Source organism: Arabidopsis lyrata (assembly GCF_000004255.2).
Source record: "Arabidopsis lyrata subsp. lyrata unplaced genomic scaffold ARALYscaffold_3, whole genome shotgun sequence".
Taxonomy (NCBI): domain Eukaryota; kingdom Viridiplantae; phylum Streptophyta; class Magnoliopsida; order Brassicales; family Brassicaceae; genus Arabidopsis; species Arabidopsis lyrata.
This window is the reverse complement of record NW_003302553.1, coordinates 14,106,381-14,122,600: the sequence shown is the minus strand read 5'-3', so window position 1 is coordinate 14,122,600 and position 16,220 is coordinate 14,106,381. Positions and strand designations below refer to the sequence as shown.

Sequence of the window (16,220 nt, the reverse complement as noted above, 5' to 3'; positions counted from 1 at the left end):
AACACAATCACAAAAAAACAAACACAACACAAACAATAAACATAACAAAATCACGGAAAACAAACACAACATAATCACATAAAACAAAACAAAAATAAAACACTCCAAACAAACACTTGTCACTAAATTAACAGCACAAATCTCCTCACTCAAAACAGAAAACTTCACTTGTCACGAAATTCGACACAAAGTTCGACAAATTCAAAACAAAAACTCTCATAGGTACTTTTCTTTCTAAACCCAATTCTTTTTTTTTTTTTTATCATCCGAAATTACTTAGAGCTCGAAAGAGTCATTCCTGAGAATGTTGTTTACATATGTGATATGAAACGGTTATGTACGAACTTTTCGTGCTAGATTATCCGCTTTAACATTAGCACTACGAGAAATTAAAGATAAAGAGAATGTTGAGAACTCTTCATTGGCTCTTTGAAATTCCTCCAAATACACTGAAAACGCCGGTCATTCGGTTGGAGAAGACACCAACGCCGGCCATTCGGTTGGAGAAGACACCATCTTCACCAGATCAAAATAGTCTGTAAAGAACGCCCTCTTGATTATCTGCTTATCTGCACAAAATTTGAGAATCTAAGACCATTTCTAATAATTAAGAACCCATTTGTTCTTAGCCTTGGCTAGACATGTCAATTAAAGCCAAAGTCTGCGGGCTACCTCGGCTCTGTCCTGAAAAAAGCGGGTTCCAACTTTAAAATATATGTCCTGAAAAAATCGGATCTTTCGGACTAAATGGTTTTTTGGGCTTAGCCCGGACGGGTTAGCCCGAAAAGCCTTTAAAAAAATATTTTGACCGTTTTTTGGTTAATATTTTCGTTTAATTGAAATATCTATTTTTAAAAAAAGATTTGATAGCGTTGGAAGCCCTAAACTTACTTTTTAAGTTGTGTCTGCATTTTGATATTCAGTGCAACATACCTTTTAATTCATTTTTTCTTTTCATTTCTTTCTCAATTTCTTGCATCGTGTATACAAAACTATCGTGTAAATGAGATCATTTGTAGTCTCTTATGCATTAATTATGTATTGTAAGTTAATTTCTAATACAAATAGGTTTTTTTCTTCTTCTACATTGAACACAAAATTTCACGTTTTTACGAGTTTTTACGCCATGAGATTATAACTTTGTTCTTATGTGATTCTAAACAAGAAAGGCATCAAAATCAGATTTCAGCTTGTAATCGGAGATATCCAAGCATTTAATCAAATATTTCGGTTCAATTAATATAGATGTTTATCCTTCAACATAAGGAACCTAAAAAAAAAAAAAAAAGCAAAAGGAACCTGTCTTAATTTGAAAATTTGAGAATTGATAATTTATCTTTCACTTTACAATGTTTTTTTTTTGAATTTATCATATATATTAGCCACCTTATAAAATTGCTAACAAGAATGACGAACGTATGGTTAGGCCCTTCAAATGTTACACTCATCGTTCGCCTCGTTGTTTATTGGGAAACAAAAAATCACACAGACAGAGAGAAGAAACTAGGCGCCGTCCTACTACTCTTAGCCGAACAAGTAGAACTCTACGATGACTACAAATAATTTAACAACATTATATCACACTAACGAAAACTGATATGTTAAAATCTAAACATAGTGGAATGATCTAGAGTAGCATGCACTCTTTCGTTACATAGTTACACATATACCATTTAATCGAAGGCAAGATATATGAAGTTTCACAATTCATAGTTTGTGAAAACGCAGAGGAGTTCAAAAACCCCTCATCCATATGTCATTTGGTCGATAATGAGCTGCATAAGAGCTCTACAGATGTGCAGTCTTCCGCCAACTTTGCTACCTTTTCAATGCTCTTCAACGTTTTTTTTTTCATTATCTGTAACTACGGTTTGTCTAATTTCTCTTAGAACCTCTCATTTCATAGTTTTGGTCGTAACCACATCGCCAAATTTTGATCACTCTTCTCCCATTATTTTATCAACTGATGTTTTTTTTCCTGTGATCATCTCTAGTAATATCACTCCAAATGCATAAACGTCTACTTTTTTGGTTACCCTCTTGTTATCTACAAAAAGATAAACTATCAAAACTCTTACCATACACATGCAACTACAAGAAAACACGTCATTTGCGACTGTGAAAATGGTTGCTAAATGGTCGCAAAAGAGGGGTTTCCGACTGTTTAACAACTATTTCGGTTAGTCGCAAAAAAACGGTCGCAAAATTTCCCAGTCGCACTATAGTCGCAAATTTGCGACTCTTGAACGACTATAAATATATCGTCGCAGATTAACGACTAATCTGTGACTGCTGAATGTCGTTGCAAATGTCCGACTATAGAGCAACGAACATACGTTAGCGACTCGTTTGCGACTATAGTAACCATACGTAATTGGTCCCAAATTGAGACTCGTTTGCGACCGCTTAGAGTTCTTGGATCAAATATTTGGTCCCAAAGTGCGACTCATTTGCGACTGTTTAGAGTTCTTCGATCAAATATTTAGTCAGAAATTAGTCACAGGCTGTGTATGTTTTAGTAACAGTATAGTCGCAAAGGAGTGGTAATATTGTGCGACTAATTTAAGACTCTTATAATTTGGTGACAAAATAGTCCTCTATTAGTAACCAATTTGATACGAGATTTGGAGTCATTTCTAATTATGTTTAGTCACAATTTGGTCACATTTGTTACTTGTTCTGGTCACAAACTAGTCACATTTTCTGAAACAGTTTGGTCACATCTTATCAATCCGAAACCTGTCCATTTCAAAAGCAAATGCTACATTCAACCATTCAAATATCATTCAAGTACCATTCCAAACCATTCAAAACTATCCTAATCAGAGCATAACATATCCTAATAAGTTTTCATGATCACAAAGACAAAAGGAAATAAAAATCAAGTTCAATGATTTGAGGCGGTGTTAGATAAAGGGGAGGTTGGTGTGGTTTCAGGGGTGAGTCCTGCTGGTTGGACTGCTGCTGCTGTGGTGTCTGGAAGGGTGGCTGTTGTTGTGATAGGTGGTATGATGACTTCTGGTTCAAGGAGTGGAGAGGAAGACATAAAAGCTGCCAAGTCTGGATCTTTATCTTTCATGAAAAGGATGAGCTTCTCCAAGCTTGCGATCCGAGCTTGAGACTTCCGGTGCTCCGCATCACGTCTTGCATTTTCAGCATCCTGATCAGAGATCTTGCGCCGCAGCTGATCTTGAAGCTCAACAACTGTAACTGTAGAAGAAGAGCTTGCGTAACTCTCCTTCCTTTTTCCCTTGTGTAGGGTCTCCACCAGTGATCCAAGGCCATAAGGGTTACCTTGGTCATCTGTATGAGTACACTGCAACAAGAGACAAACATTCAGTGAAACATACAAGAAGGATCATAGAGAAAAAGAAAAAAAAAACGTAATCCAGAAACACTTGATCCACTTAAATAGCCAACAGTCAAGTATGGCCAGCAAGAGTAAGCAAATCAGACAAAGACAAAGAAACCAAAATGTATGATGAATATCGTTATTAAAGTAACCAAAATGCTCAGCAGAGAAGACTATCATCATATTCCAACAAACAAATACAATCATATATTCCAAGCAAACTAAAGACAGAAATGACTTACCTTAAGGAAGATATCATTCATTTCATCAATGCTGAGTTCTCTAGGATGCATTGACTGTTCGGAGGAAATCTCTGAAGTATCCTGACCATCCTCTTCCAGTTCAGCCAATCTCTCTTCAACTATCTTCTTATACGCCTCAGCCACTTGTTCAGACTTTTGATCAACAAAAGATCCATCAGCTCTAGTATGCGTTCTCATAAACACTTCACCAAGTGAAACTGGACGCCCCAACTCTTCTTCCTAAAATGAAAGACAAAAAGAATATCATGTGTAGAAATCATAGAAATTCTGTAAAAGTTAAGTATTTGGAGGGATTGAAACAACTTACCATCTCTTGATGAACTTGAATAAATGATTTCTGACCGGCTAAGTGTTTGTGCACTCCAAGTCCTCCACGATCAGAATTTCTGCATTGTGAAGCATTCTCACTCCTCTCTATAGCCTCAATGGTTTTCCAAAAAAGCTGCATCTCAGCCCAAAGTGTGTCACCAATCCAAGTTGGTTGTACACCAGTCTTCTTCACTTGAATGACAATGCCTTTCATCTGTTTCTTCGCTATAACCAAGAATCCTTCTTTAACAAGGGTAGCAATCCCAACATCCCAATTAAACTCCCGCTACATAACACAAAAAAGTAAGTTAGTAATATACTATATATACTACAGCAAGAGAGAATGACATTAAACTTGAACCTCATTTGAAATTAATCTAAGTTATCCGTTTATGCATGAAAATGACTTGTCTAGAATTTGAATCATCGCCGAAATAGCTTATTAGCAAACTTACCGTTGTACTTGAACCTCATTTGAAATTTATCTAAGTAATCCGTTTATGCATGAAAATGACTTGTCTAGATTTTGTCGGCCAGGAAGTGCTAGCAAACGATCCAGCATTTCTTGGTAGTCTTCAGTTGGATTAGGGTTCTGTTGCATTTCTTGGTTTCCTACTTCGTTGTCCTCTTCCTCTCCATGGATTTGGTTTTGTTGTTCAGGTAAGCCTTGGAGATTCGCATCATCTTCCGGTAGAGGCTGGAGAGGAGGAAGCGGTTGTTGTGGCTGATGTTGCGGCTGAGGAGGAGGAGTCTGTCTACTGAGAGGAGGAGTCTGCCTACTGAGAGGAGGAGTCTGGCTACTAGAACTAAGTGAAGGACGACTCACTTGAGATTGGGTCGCAGACTGTGTCGTCGATGGGTTCGATGAGTGAGAAGATGTTCTGACACCACTCGTAGTGACTGGTGGTCTGTGACCAACGAAGGTTCAGACTCGAGAGGCTACGAGTCTGCTGGTCTGGCCCCCTCTAGCGGCTACTGGTCTGCTGGTCTGACCCCCTCTGGCGGCTACTTGTCTGGCGGTCTGGCCACCCCCGCGGCCTCGTGACGATTTACCTTTAGGCGGCATAATAAGAGATTGGGACTGAGATTTGAGAGTGAATCGGAAAAAATTAAACCCGAGTTGAGAGTTTGAATGGAAATAAACTTGAATCGTTTCAGAGAAATCGATTGAGAGAGATTTTGGAGTGAGAGATTCGAAGATTTGAGAGATAATTGAAGATTTGAGAGAGATTTGAGAAAAATCGATTGAGAGAGAATGGGAAAAAAACCCTAGATTGATTTTTTGTGTTTGTGAGATAATGAGGAATCGTTTAAGTTTAACCTAATTAATTAAGAGTACCGGTCGCTCTTTAGTCGCAAAATGGTGACAAAAAACAATATTTGGGGGGAATCGAAACCGCCCAAACAATTAGCCAAAATTTTATAAATTTCACAATTAGTACCAAAATAGTTGCAATATTTATCGCAAACTAGTCGCTAAATGAACAATGGTTACAAAATGGTGGCAATTTTGCGACTTCTTTGTGACTGTGATCTATTAATCACAAGACAAAATTTAGAAATCTACATATTGTGATCCAAAATGGTGATATATATCACTCACAAACACTCGGATTAGTGTTGTAGAGGACATATATTAGTTTAAGGTTGGAAAACTTTGCAAAACTCAAGTAATATAGATTTTATACTCAATCCTTAAACATTACCCTTATAAATATCACAATTAGTACCAAAATAGTCGTAATATTGGTTGGCAAATAGTTACAATCAGTGTCGCAAATTAGTCGCTAAATGAACAATAGTTACAAAATTGTGGCAAAATTGCGACTGTGTTGTGACTGTGATCTATTAGTTACAAGTAGAGGTGTCAAACGGGCCACAAACCCGCAGGGCTGGCCCAATTAGTACCACTGCGGGGCGGGCTTGGACACTTATATTGAAGCCCATAAAATAGCGGGCCTCGCGGGCTTGGCCCATGCGGATTGCGGGTTAAGCGGACAGCGGACTGACCCGCAAAAATTAAGTGTTGACCTTTCTTCTACGATTTCTGGCTTCGATTTTATGAATCTCTGGCTTCGAGCTAAATTGGTGGTGTTGAGGAGTTGGGTTTCATAGCACACACGACGGGGACGGTGGTGTCTTGTTTCGATACGCATCCAATTTGAATGGGTCTGGCAAATCAAATATCACCGATTCCAACTGTGACTAGAGAAGTAGGTTCTTGTTTCTCTTTGGTTCAATTTATTTTTCATTAGCTTTGAAGTTGTGTGTTTTACCGCCGATGTTGGTCAGAACATAAAAGAATTTTCAGGGAATTCTTTTGTGAGTCACAACTGAGCCACATTCATCCAAAAACTACAGATTTGTAATGGTAACCAAAATGCATTTGTATCCTCCATACAAATTGAACACGATAATCGACCATGAGTAGTCCATTCCGACAACATGCCATATGCTCGGAAATCGCTAATAGTCCACAAAAGAACCGCTCTAAGGTTGAAGTTTTGATCTAAGGACACATCGTATGCCTCAACTCCATTATGCCACAACTCTTGTAACTCGTCGATTAGTGGTTGAAGGAAAACATCAAGACATGCTCGTGGATGATTTGGTCCCGAATTCAAAATCGTCAAAAACAAATACTCACTTTTCATGCACATATCCGGAGGCAAGTTGTATGGCGTCAAGATCACTGGCCACAACGAATGATTTTTGGACATCCCAAACGGATTAAAACCGTCAGTACATAATCCAAGATAAACGTTTCGCGGTTCTTCGGTAAATTAAGGATGCAATTGCTGGAAATTCTTCCACTCAGCCGCATCTGATGGATGACACATTAATCCTTCTTCCGATTCGTGCTCAGCATGCCATCTCATCGAAGCTGCAGTCTTCTGAGATTGGTACATTCTCTTCAATCTGTCCCCAATCGGTAAATACCACATCTTACTAAATGGTATTCTTGTTCTTCCTTCACTCCCCTTATATCTTTGTTTTCCGCAGAACTTGCAATTCTCCAACTTCTTATCATCTATCCAAAACAACATACAATTATCTCGTAGCTTTCTTAGTACGGCAATCTTAGCTTTCGCATCAAAGTCTATGTCTTGTAGTAGGAACCGTTCGCTTGATTACCTTCTGGTAAATATTCTGTAAACAATTCTGCCCATCCTTCCATGCAAGTTTCTGACAAATTGTAGTCCACCTTATTGTTCATGAACCAAGCTGCTAAAGATAATTGCGATTGACCTTCCCGACATCCATCGTAAAGTGGAGTGTTTGCGGCAGCTAGCATGTCCTAAAATCGTTTTGCTTCTTGGGTGGATTCTTCATGAACATGATCGTTTCCACTTTCATGTTCATGATACTCGTTATATGGTACAGAACCATGAAAAGCATCATTAACCATCCCAGCAAATACATTTTCCCCATCAAAGCCTGTTGGTTCATTAACAGTACTAGTATATTCGGTATTATCAACATAGTTACTAGTACCCTCCCCAACAACATTATAATCTTCCCCATGTTCATACCATACATAGTAATTCGGCATAAATCCTCTACTAAGCAAATGACTTGATACCGTAACAGCTTTCACGGGTTTCGAATTTTGACATACTACACAAGGACATAAAAACCGACCTTTTCTGTCTTCAACATGGCTTGCATAACTGATGAATGCTTCCACACCCGCCAAATAGTCCACCGCAATGTGATTTGTGTATGGATCGATTCGGTTTTACATCCATTCTCGTGACGGATTATTCCACATCGTTTTTTTTCTTCTCTCTTTTTTTTTCTTTTTCGTTTTTTTCATCTTTTTTTCTTCTCTTTGTCTTTTTTTTTTCTCTTCTTTCTCTTTGGTTTTTTTTTTTTGACTTACTAATGGGAGGGTGGAAGAGTGGGATGGAAAAATGAAATGAATGAGGGGTGGTATATATAGGCTTAAATTTGTGACTATTTTGCGACTGTTTTCAAGTAGTCACAAAAGTTCAGTACACCTACCTCCTATGCAATTTCAACGTGTTTTGTACTAACTTTTTTCAACTAATTTGCAACTTAAGCGTAACTATAACAGGTGGTTGTTAAATTGTCGCTCTTTTAAGACTAAATTGCGACCATCATTTCTGACCAAATACCGAGTCGCACATCAGTCTCAAACCTAGCAAAGCTTTATATACTTGGCGAATCAAAATAATTGTTTTATCCGATCCGACACACAACCCAACCGAGTCATTAATAAAAAATAACAAAAAATAATTTTCCGCTGCCGGGCTTCGAACCCGGAATTCAGAACCAGTATTAAACTAGAATGTTTGCTTAAGCCAATGTGCTACAGCGGATCTTCTGTTAGTTGGTGAAGTTATACGATATATATAGTTTTATGTAAAAGTGTTATTGAAGAGAGTATTTAATTGCTTCCTTCTCTCTCATTCCTTTCCTTTTCTGCTTCCTTTTCCGTTTTTGTTTCTCAAAAATAACATGCATGCTTCACCTAATTTAGAAGATGAAGTATGGTCTAGAATATCAATTTACACATTATATTGGGATTTGAGTTTGATGAAGCTGATCTTATTACCCAAATTCACAACAAGGTGAAAAGAAGATGGAGGAGAAAGAGTGGTGTAAGCGAAGAAGGAACTCCAAACCTCAACGACAAGAGGACACTCAAAGAAGAGGTATGATTTAGTTTCCAAGACCGCGGAACAGAGAAGACTTGGATGGCACATTCATTGAGTCGGTCTCTTGTTGTTAATCTATAACGAATATTCAGCCAAAGTATAAAGGTATGTTTGGGGATTCTTTGCTTGAACTAGACTGATTTAAACCAAGGAACATGCAAGCTGTCCCAAGTTTTTGAATTTGCGTATTAATAAAAGCTTGATCAGCAGAAGGGTGAGTTGGAAGAAGCACAAACACCAAGAAATTGTTTGCTCGGGTCAGCCTCCACTCTTCAGTCAAGCAACGAATATGGCATGAGACATTCATGTCATGCACCAAAACTTTATTTACAAGTTATTAGTTAAAAAAGAAGGCTGATTGTTGTTGGATACAAGATTCGGGAGTCAGACTTTACGGATAAAGCTTTAGAGGTTAGCATAAGAAGAGCAAAGCTAGTTGAAGAAGTGGGCACATCTACTTATTGGCTGAAGCTTTCGAAGCATCAGTCTTTTGTCTCGTGGCAAAGCTCTTAATCGCAGACAAGAGTAGTTACTTCAACTGTCAAATACAAACCAAACTAGAAGGACAAGAGAGTAAAGGCACATTGTTAAATCAGTACCTGAAGGAACATCAAGTATGAGGTGGATTAAACTAAATGCTTTGAAAGCTGATGGGTTCAAGTGTATGTATCGCGTTTCTTTACCTGAGACAAAAGAGAGAAAAAACCAGTGGAATAATCACTTGTCCTTGGCAGAAACTGATTGTGTAACCGCCTTGGAGTCTAGTGAGTTGTCTTTAAAGAGAGTAGCTAGGCGTATGGAGAGTTTACGCAATATGTTGGGCGTGTTACAACAAACGTGATGAGCTTTTTAAAGAAGAGTCGAAATCAAGGTTTCTAGGAGACCTGATGTTACTGTTTGGCTCGAATTATTTTAAAATTGCAGAAAAAGCAATGGAAATAGATTACGGCCAAAATAAGTCCCAGCCGTTAAGAAGCGGCCTTGAGATTGGGAAAAGAGGCGTTAGGTGTTATATAAGGAGTACTCGTAGACTTTTGGATCCATTGGAGTGAAGAAACACAAATGATCACTAAATGGTTTGGTGCCGTGCTTGGCAAGATTTGTGGTGCTTATTTTAATCAAAACAGTCTGCTACTTCTTCCTCAAGCAATAACTTGTAGCCGTTGATACAATTTATGTGTTCTGATTGCAAAAGACATTGACCATTGTAGTGGCAAGTTTCAAAAGCTCATCGAATATCTTTAGGGATGCTTGCCCCTGTCCCCCTGTAATATATCGTTTCAATTTGGTTCCCCTATACTTTCACCCTCTACCTATTTCCTCCTATACGTACTATATTCTTCACAATTCCACCCAATTTTATACAATTCTACCTAATTCACCAAAATCAATTATCCTCCTTAATAACGTTTTAAATTCACTAAATCGCGTTTTAAAATCGATTTATCTCGATTAAACCGTTAACCCGACCAAATGTCTCTTAACCCGAATAAACACAACAGACTACTAAACCCAAATAGGTGCTAGTGTGGTGACGAGATCACTACCTTCACTTCAAAGACAGATGAGAATCCGTATCGGAGATTCTACAGATGTGTTAGGGGCGTGAAGGTAATGTATTGGTTTTTAAAATTTATCAAAATTTTGTGGTGTTTGTTCAATAGATTGAGCTTTCTATTCTGGTATGTTGTTAGGATAAAAAGGAGAAACACCTATTCAGTTGGGTTGATGATGCTCTTCTAGAGGACAGAGACGTCGAGAAACACAAGACGGAGAATAAGAAGAAGAATCGATTTAAGAATCTTCGAAAGATCTTGGAGGAGATTCAGTCGCTGTTGGAGACGAAGTCTCAGTCGGAGAAGAAGAAGGGAGTGTCGGGTGGAGAAGAAAATCCCCAAATCGATTTTGTTAGGGTTTAAGGGAAAAAATCGAACCCTCTCTATCAAATAGAAGGTTCAGTTCTGGTTATGAGATATGGGTCAGATTACCGGTTTAATCGCAAATTATCAATTTTAAAACGTGATTTTATGATTTTAAAACGCATTTAGACATCATAATTGATTTTGGTGAATCAGGTAGAATTGTATAAAATTGGGTGGAATTGTAAATAATATTATAGTATGTATAGGGGGAAATAGGTAGAGGGTGAAAGTATAACCTTAAAATTATTTCTGCTGCCGGGCTTTGAACCCGAAATATAAGCAAGAATGGATCAAATAGATCATTAAAGCATTTAGCCAATGTGCTACAACGGATCTTTTGAAAAAATAAGGATTTATACTATACATATAGATGTGAAGATATTATTATAGACTTAATTAACTATACTATACATATAGATTTTTTGCGAAGATTTTTGTTTAATAGATTTTATCACTATAAGAAAACAAGTAGAATTTTGACCAAATTTAAGACCAAAAAAAATGATCAAACCTTTTATCGACAAAATTTCGACCAAATTCCGATGAACATTTAAAATAATCAGTGATATTGCTCAAAAAATTTTAAATTCGGTTTGGGGAACAGATGCACCAACTTGCGTTGTTTACATGGACACACAATTGAGTAAACAATGTACATGTACTTCATTTCACTGTGTAAGATGTGGGTTAGTTTTGGGAAAACTATCGGATCCATAGCGGCATTAGCGGTCGCCATTGCCTTTTATGTCTTCTAGCCGTGGTGGTATTGCGGACCTCACGATCAATACCATTGAAAATGATTTGTGAGGGAATCAAGCGCCCGTTGTGAAGGACATTGTTTCTCTGTTTCCATAAATGAAAGACCGTGGCTAGAGAAACAATTTTCCTAAGGAGAGAAGGAGCAATGGCGGATCTTCGTCGGGTCCACTAGAGGAGTTCAGCCCAAGTGCTGAAAAGCAGCTGCGTTGGACACAGCCTATTGAAAACCAAGTTCCAAATCACCGCGGAAAAGTCACACGTAATGAGGAGATGATCCCTTGTTTCTGTTTGCTGCGAGCAAAGGCAGCAAGAAGTTGAAGCGCAAATACCCCAAGTAGCGAGTCTCTGCCTCGTTGGCAGTCTGTTAAGATGGGCGACCCACATGTTGAACGCATGCTTAGGAACCGAACCCTTAAACCAGACAGACTTTGACCAATCTTTCGCCATTTCTTTGGGTCTCATTGATTCCCAAGTTCTTGAGGAAGAGAAACCATGACACTCAAAATTATCAACAATACGAGTCCTCAGGCAAAGCCTGGGAAGGCGGCGTAACCGTGGTGAGATAGGCATGGTGAGCTAGAGCTGCATCAGATCTAGGGGAAGGCAGGATCCACCTAGCATTAGCAGATGCATCAGCCACCCTTGCAGCCAGGGGAATGTGCATGCTTCTAGGCCCAGATTCACCAAGAAACTTGATGAGAGGACCATGCGGAGTCCAATTGTCGGACCAGAAAGAGATTTTTTTCCCATTGCCCACTCTTCCATGAATGAACCTCTCAGCCAGGGGCCGCAAACGCAGAATCATCTTCCAAGACCAGCTGTCACTTATAGATTCAACAATTTCCCAAATAGATCTGTTTCTCAAGTTATGGTATTTATGCCAATCAGCCCACAAGGAACCATTTTCAGCAAAAATAAATAAATTTATACAGTCATTCCCAAATAAATATATTTCCATTCTTTCAAAAGTCTTGGGGATATAATAATATTATACAGCCTTAAAAACGAATTTAGAGATGGAACTTGTGCTTCATGTTTAGAGATGGAACTTGTGCTTCATGTTTGAAGATCAGAGGAACCAGAAGATTTCAGCTTGTACGGCAATGGCTAAATCCCTTGCAAATAAGATTTCAGAGAGTTATTAGAACTTGAAAAAAAATGGCTTCCAAGGCTTTGATTCTGTTGGGTCTATTCGCAGTTCTTCTCGTTGTCTCCGAAGTGTCTGCCGCAAGGGAAGAGGAATTCACATTTACACGTGCTTAAAAATGTCTTTGAAATAACCTGTTTTTTTTTGGGCAGGCATGGTGAAGCAGAGAGTGAGGAAACTGTGCAACCTGAAGGTGGTTACAGAGGAGGAGGAGGCCAAGGACATGGAGGACACAACGGAGGAGGGGGCCACGGACTTGACGGATACGGTGGAGGAAATGGTGGTTACGGAGGTGGAGGAGGCCACGGAGGTGGAGGACACTACGGAGGAGGTGGTGGAGGAGGCTACGGAGGTGGAGGACACAACGGAGGGGGAGGCCACGGGCTTAACGACGAACCTGTTCAGACTCAGCCGGGTGTTTAAAACTATATCATATATTCACCAATCACCACCATGCATGATTGCATCTATATATACACTTATGTATTATGTGTATGCCTATAAATAAACCATGGTGAGTTTGTAACACATACTACAAGAAATATGTTCATCGTTAGCGCGAAAAATATGCTATCATACGTATAACATAGCGAATTCACAAATGCTATGACATCAGCAGCTATGGTAGGTGTCACCCATACGAAACACTTCTCTTTTGGGCTTCTGGATCTTGAAGAACCTAGACAAAAAAAGCTATATATAGATTTAGTAAACAGAGAAACCAATCAATCAAAGAAAAAGTCAACAACGAACAGAATCAATTCATGACAAAGAAAAGACAAAATCTCTAATTATCTTTATTTCTCTTTAAGACCTTTACCCCCATGCTTTCCAGAAGCTACATAGATTTTTTCATGATGGGACTAGCTTCTTGCTCTTTCAATGTTTGGTTTGTTGTTCTCTAACCGTAATGATCAACAACCTGAAAGGTAAAATTCTTAGTGGTCTCATCATCCAAAAATTAAGAATCACCTTATGTCAAAATGAGAAGCTGAATTTAAGCTTTTACAATCACAGACACTTCGCAAATCTTACAAGCTTCCCATTCCCTAAAATCCAAACAACAACAAAAACAAGTCTTGATTGATATAAAGTCCCAATGAACTAAGTCCGAGAAACCCCATTTTCTAATCTGACTTGAATGACTAGTCGCTGATGGAATTGATGGAAGAAACAATAAAAGATACTAACAAAAAAAAAATCGATTCAAAGCTTCGACAATGATGAAGGCTTCCTCGAGGGAAATCAAACGAATTCGAAGATTAAGGTCATTACAAACCAGACCACGAAACGAAACCCTAATCCCAAACGCAGATTCAAAGGGGAAAGAGAGACAAAACCAACACACCTTCTCCGACCGACACCAGCTTCTCTTCTCGATCTGGAGATTTTCATTATCCAACAATGGTATTGACATTAGATTGAGAGGGTGAGAGGGAGAGTGAAAGAAGAGGGAAAGGAAGAGCAGAAGGAGAAGAACAATGAATAATTTGGATTGTGAGAGGCGAATTTGGAGATGGATAAAGGGAGAGAAGAGATTTTAGGGTTTGAAGGTGTAGAGAGGGAGGGACGAACGATGCTCAAATCTAATTTTTGTTTTTTTAAGGAAAAAAAAAAGGTAAGCATCTTCTATATTTTGGGCCAGCACTTAGGCGGAAAACGAAAATGTTTTAGCTAACTATTACCGCTTAATCAAATTTTATGCTCGCAAAGCCAATTTTAGCCTTCCGCTTATTCATTTCCGGTTTAGCGTTTTTAAAATGCTATTATATTTAAGTTCATTCCACCAAAACATCTTCTATAGCAATTATGAAAACCGAGCTATCCTAATGTGCTATTAATGTAGACTTTTTTTGTAGTGACAGTGCCTTCGGAAATGTTTGGAATAAAGTTCCATTGATATAATGTCTCTTAGTTTGTATTATAACAGCTGTGACTTCCGCCACCAGGGTTCGAGGCACGGCCACTGGCAGGTTTACATAGGGGAATTGCCAGCCTCGTGGGATTAGTCCTTGGGCCTAGGAAACCTTTGGGAGACCTGCGGTTATTCAAAAAAAAAAAAAAAAAAATAGTTTCTAGCTAGGTCATGTTAAGCTCTTTCAGTTTTTTGTTTTTTGTAACAGTTTTATTTCCTTATTCATATTCTTAGGATTAGTGAAAAAAAAGATGGTAAACTGGCTAGGAATTTTTTCTTAGAAGAAAAGATTACCAAAAACCTAGAGACTATCGAGGTTTTGCATACACCAACACTTACGAAGTTCATTAAACATGGAAGTGATACGGTACGAGATATGGGATCAATTAAGATTGGTAGAAGCTTCTTAATTGTCGAATTTATGTTCTAATATTTTCCTTTTAGATTTTAATATTATCCTTTTTAAATTTAACTTACGTTTGGTTGTAAGAGATCTATATAATGATCTCTCAATCTTAATAATAATCATCTTCCAAACATTAACCTTATTCTCAAAAAAGGCTAGGGTTAAGGGAAGCTTAAAGCTTAAGCAATTCTTTGTGCTATTCAATCATTAGGGTGATAACAGAGGGGCCAATAACAAGAGCAAGAGCAAAAGCTTTGGCTCATAACAGAAAGTTCCATAAGGAATCTATTATAATAATTGATTTGCAGTTCACTAAACCATATTTGCAGTTCACTAAACCATATTTGCAATTGCTGGCAAAAAAAAAAAAAAACCATATTTGCAAGTCTCACTTTCCCTTTCACATTGGTGGAGATAAACCCTATGTCTTTCCATTATTCGGAGGTGGGTATTTTGCTGATTCTTTTACACGATATTAACATTTTGTGGGTGCATAAGTGACAGCTGGAATATCTGTATTCTTTCAAATACGGAAAGCCCTTAGAGTAGTGGAACTTCACTTTTTTTACAGTGACACCAAGGAATTTCATTAATGCCTCGATCAGAAAAATAAGAGAGAAGTCGATTTACAGGGAGGACGAAAGAGGGTGGAACTACCTACATAATTAACAAAAAAAAAAAGTACCTATCTTAATATATAAAGAATGGTTTTCAAAGTTAATAACTCATACGATCGTGACACGTGACAAATCTCTCGATCTTAGATTTTGACACATGTAAAACAAAATTTTCCTTTAAAAAAAAAAGATAATTGAAAGTAATTACAAATTTAAATAATTTTAAAAAATGTAAAAGATAATTATAAGAATAATTGTAAATAATTCATATTTCGATAAAAAAAAAAAATTTAAAATGTCAAAAGATAATAATAATGAAATTGTACGTTTTTTTATATTTCAATTAAACATATGTTATTATATATTAATTTAAAATTTGATATTATTTATCTCAATTTCTTTACCAATTAGAAATATGTGATGATTTAAATAAACTAATTCTCATATTATTTATTTTAATTTATTTTTTCAATTAGAAATATGTGAGATCAATTTTTTTTTCCTTTTTGTAAATTTTTTTACTTAACCGTGTTTTTTTTGTTTGTCCTCAATTATGATTGTAATATAGTTAGATTGTTTATTTCAATTTTTTTTTTCATATTTAAATTATCAAATATTCATATATCATCGTGTTTATAATTTTTTATTTTAAACTGTTGTATCTTTAAATTATTTATTTTAGTTTCTACGTTCAGTTTAAATTATATAAGATTTATAATATATCATAGTTCTAATGATTTTAAATAGCGACATGTGTCATGATTTAAATTAAAAATTTACATTAGTTTTATCAATATTATTTTCTAATTTAGAAATATGTGATGATTTTAAGTAAAGTGTTATATTGT

At 37.2% G+C, this 16,220-nt stretch overlaps 1 protein-coding gene across 1 annotated transcript; it reads left to right on the top strand.

Annotated features, from left to right (window-relative positions):
* Positions 1-12,445: 12,445 nt before the first annotated feature.
* LOC110230100 (glycine-rich cell wall structural protein-like) lies at positions 12,446-12,857 on the top strand. The gene is made up of 2 exons (XM_021032089.1): positions 12,446-12,507; positions 12,587-12,857. The coding sequence occupies exons 1-2, from the start codon at positions 12,446-12,448 to the stop codon at positions 12,855-12,857; spliced, it is 333 nt and encodes a 110-aa protein (XP_020887748.1).
* The last annotated feature ends 3,363 nt before the right edge of the window (positions 12,858-16,220 follow it).

Excerpts from the sequence above, each read along its gene's own strand:
- LOC110230100 (XM_021032089.1), top strand. The coding sequence starts at position 12,446 with ATGGCTTCCAAGGCTTTGATTCTGTTGGGTCTATTCGCAGTTCTTCTC. Across the intron at positions 12,508-12,586 it reads CTTCTCGTTGTCTCCGAAGT|GCATGGTGAAGCAGAGAGTG; the intron begins GTCTGCCGCAAG and ends TTTTTTGGGCAG.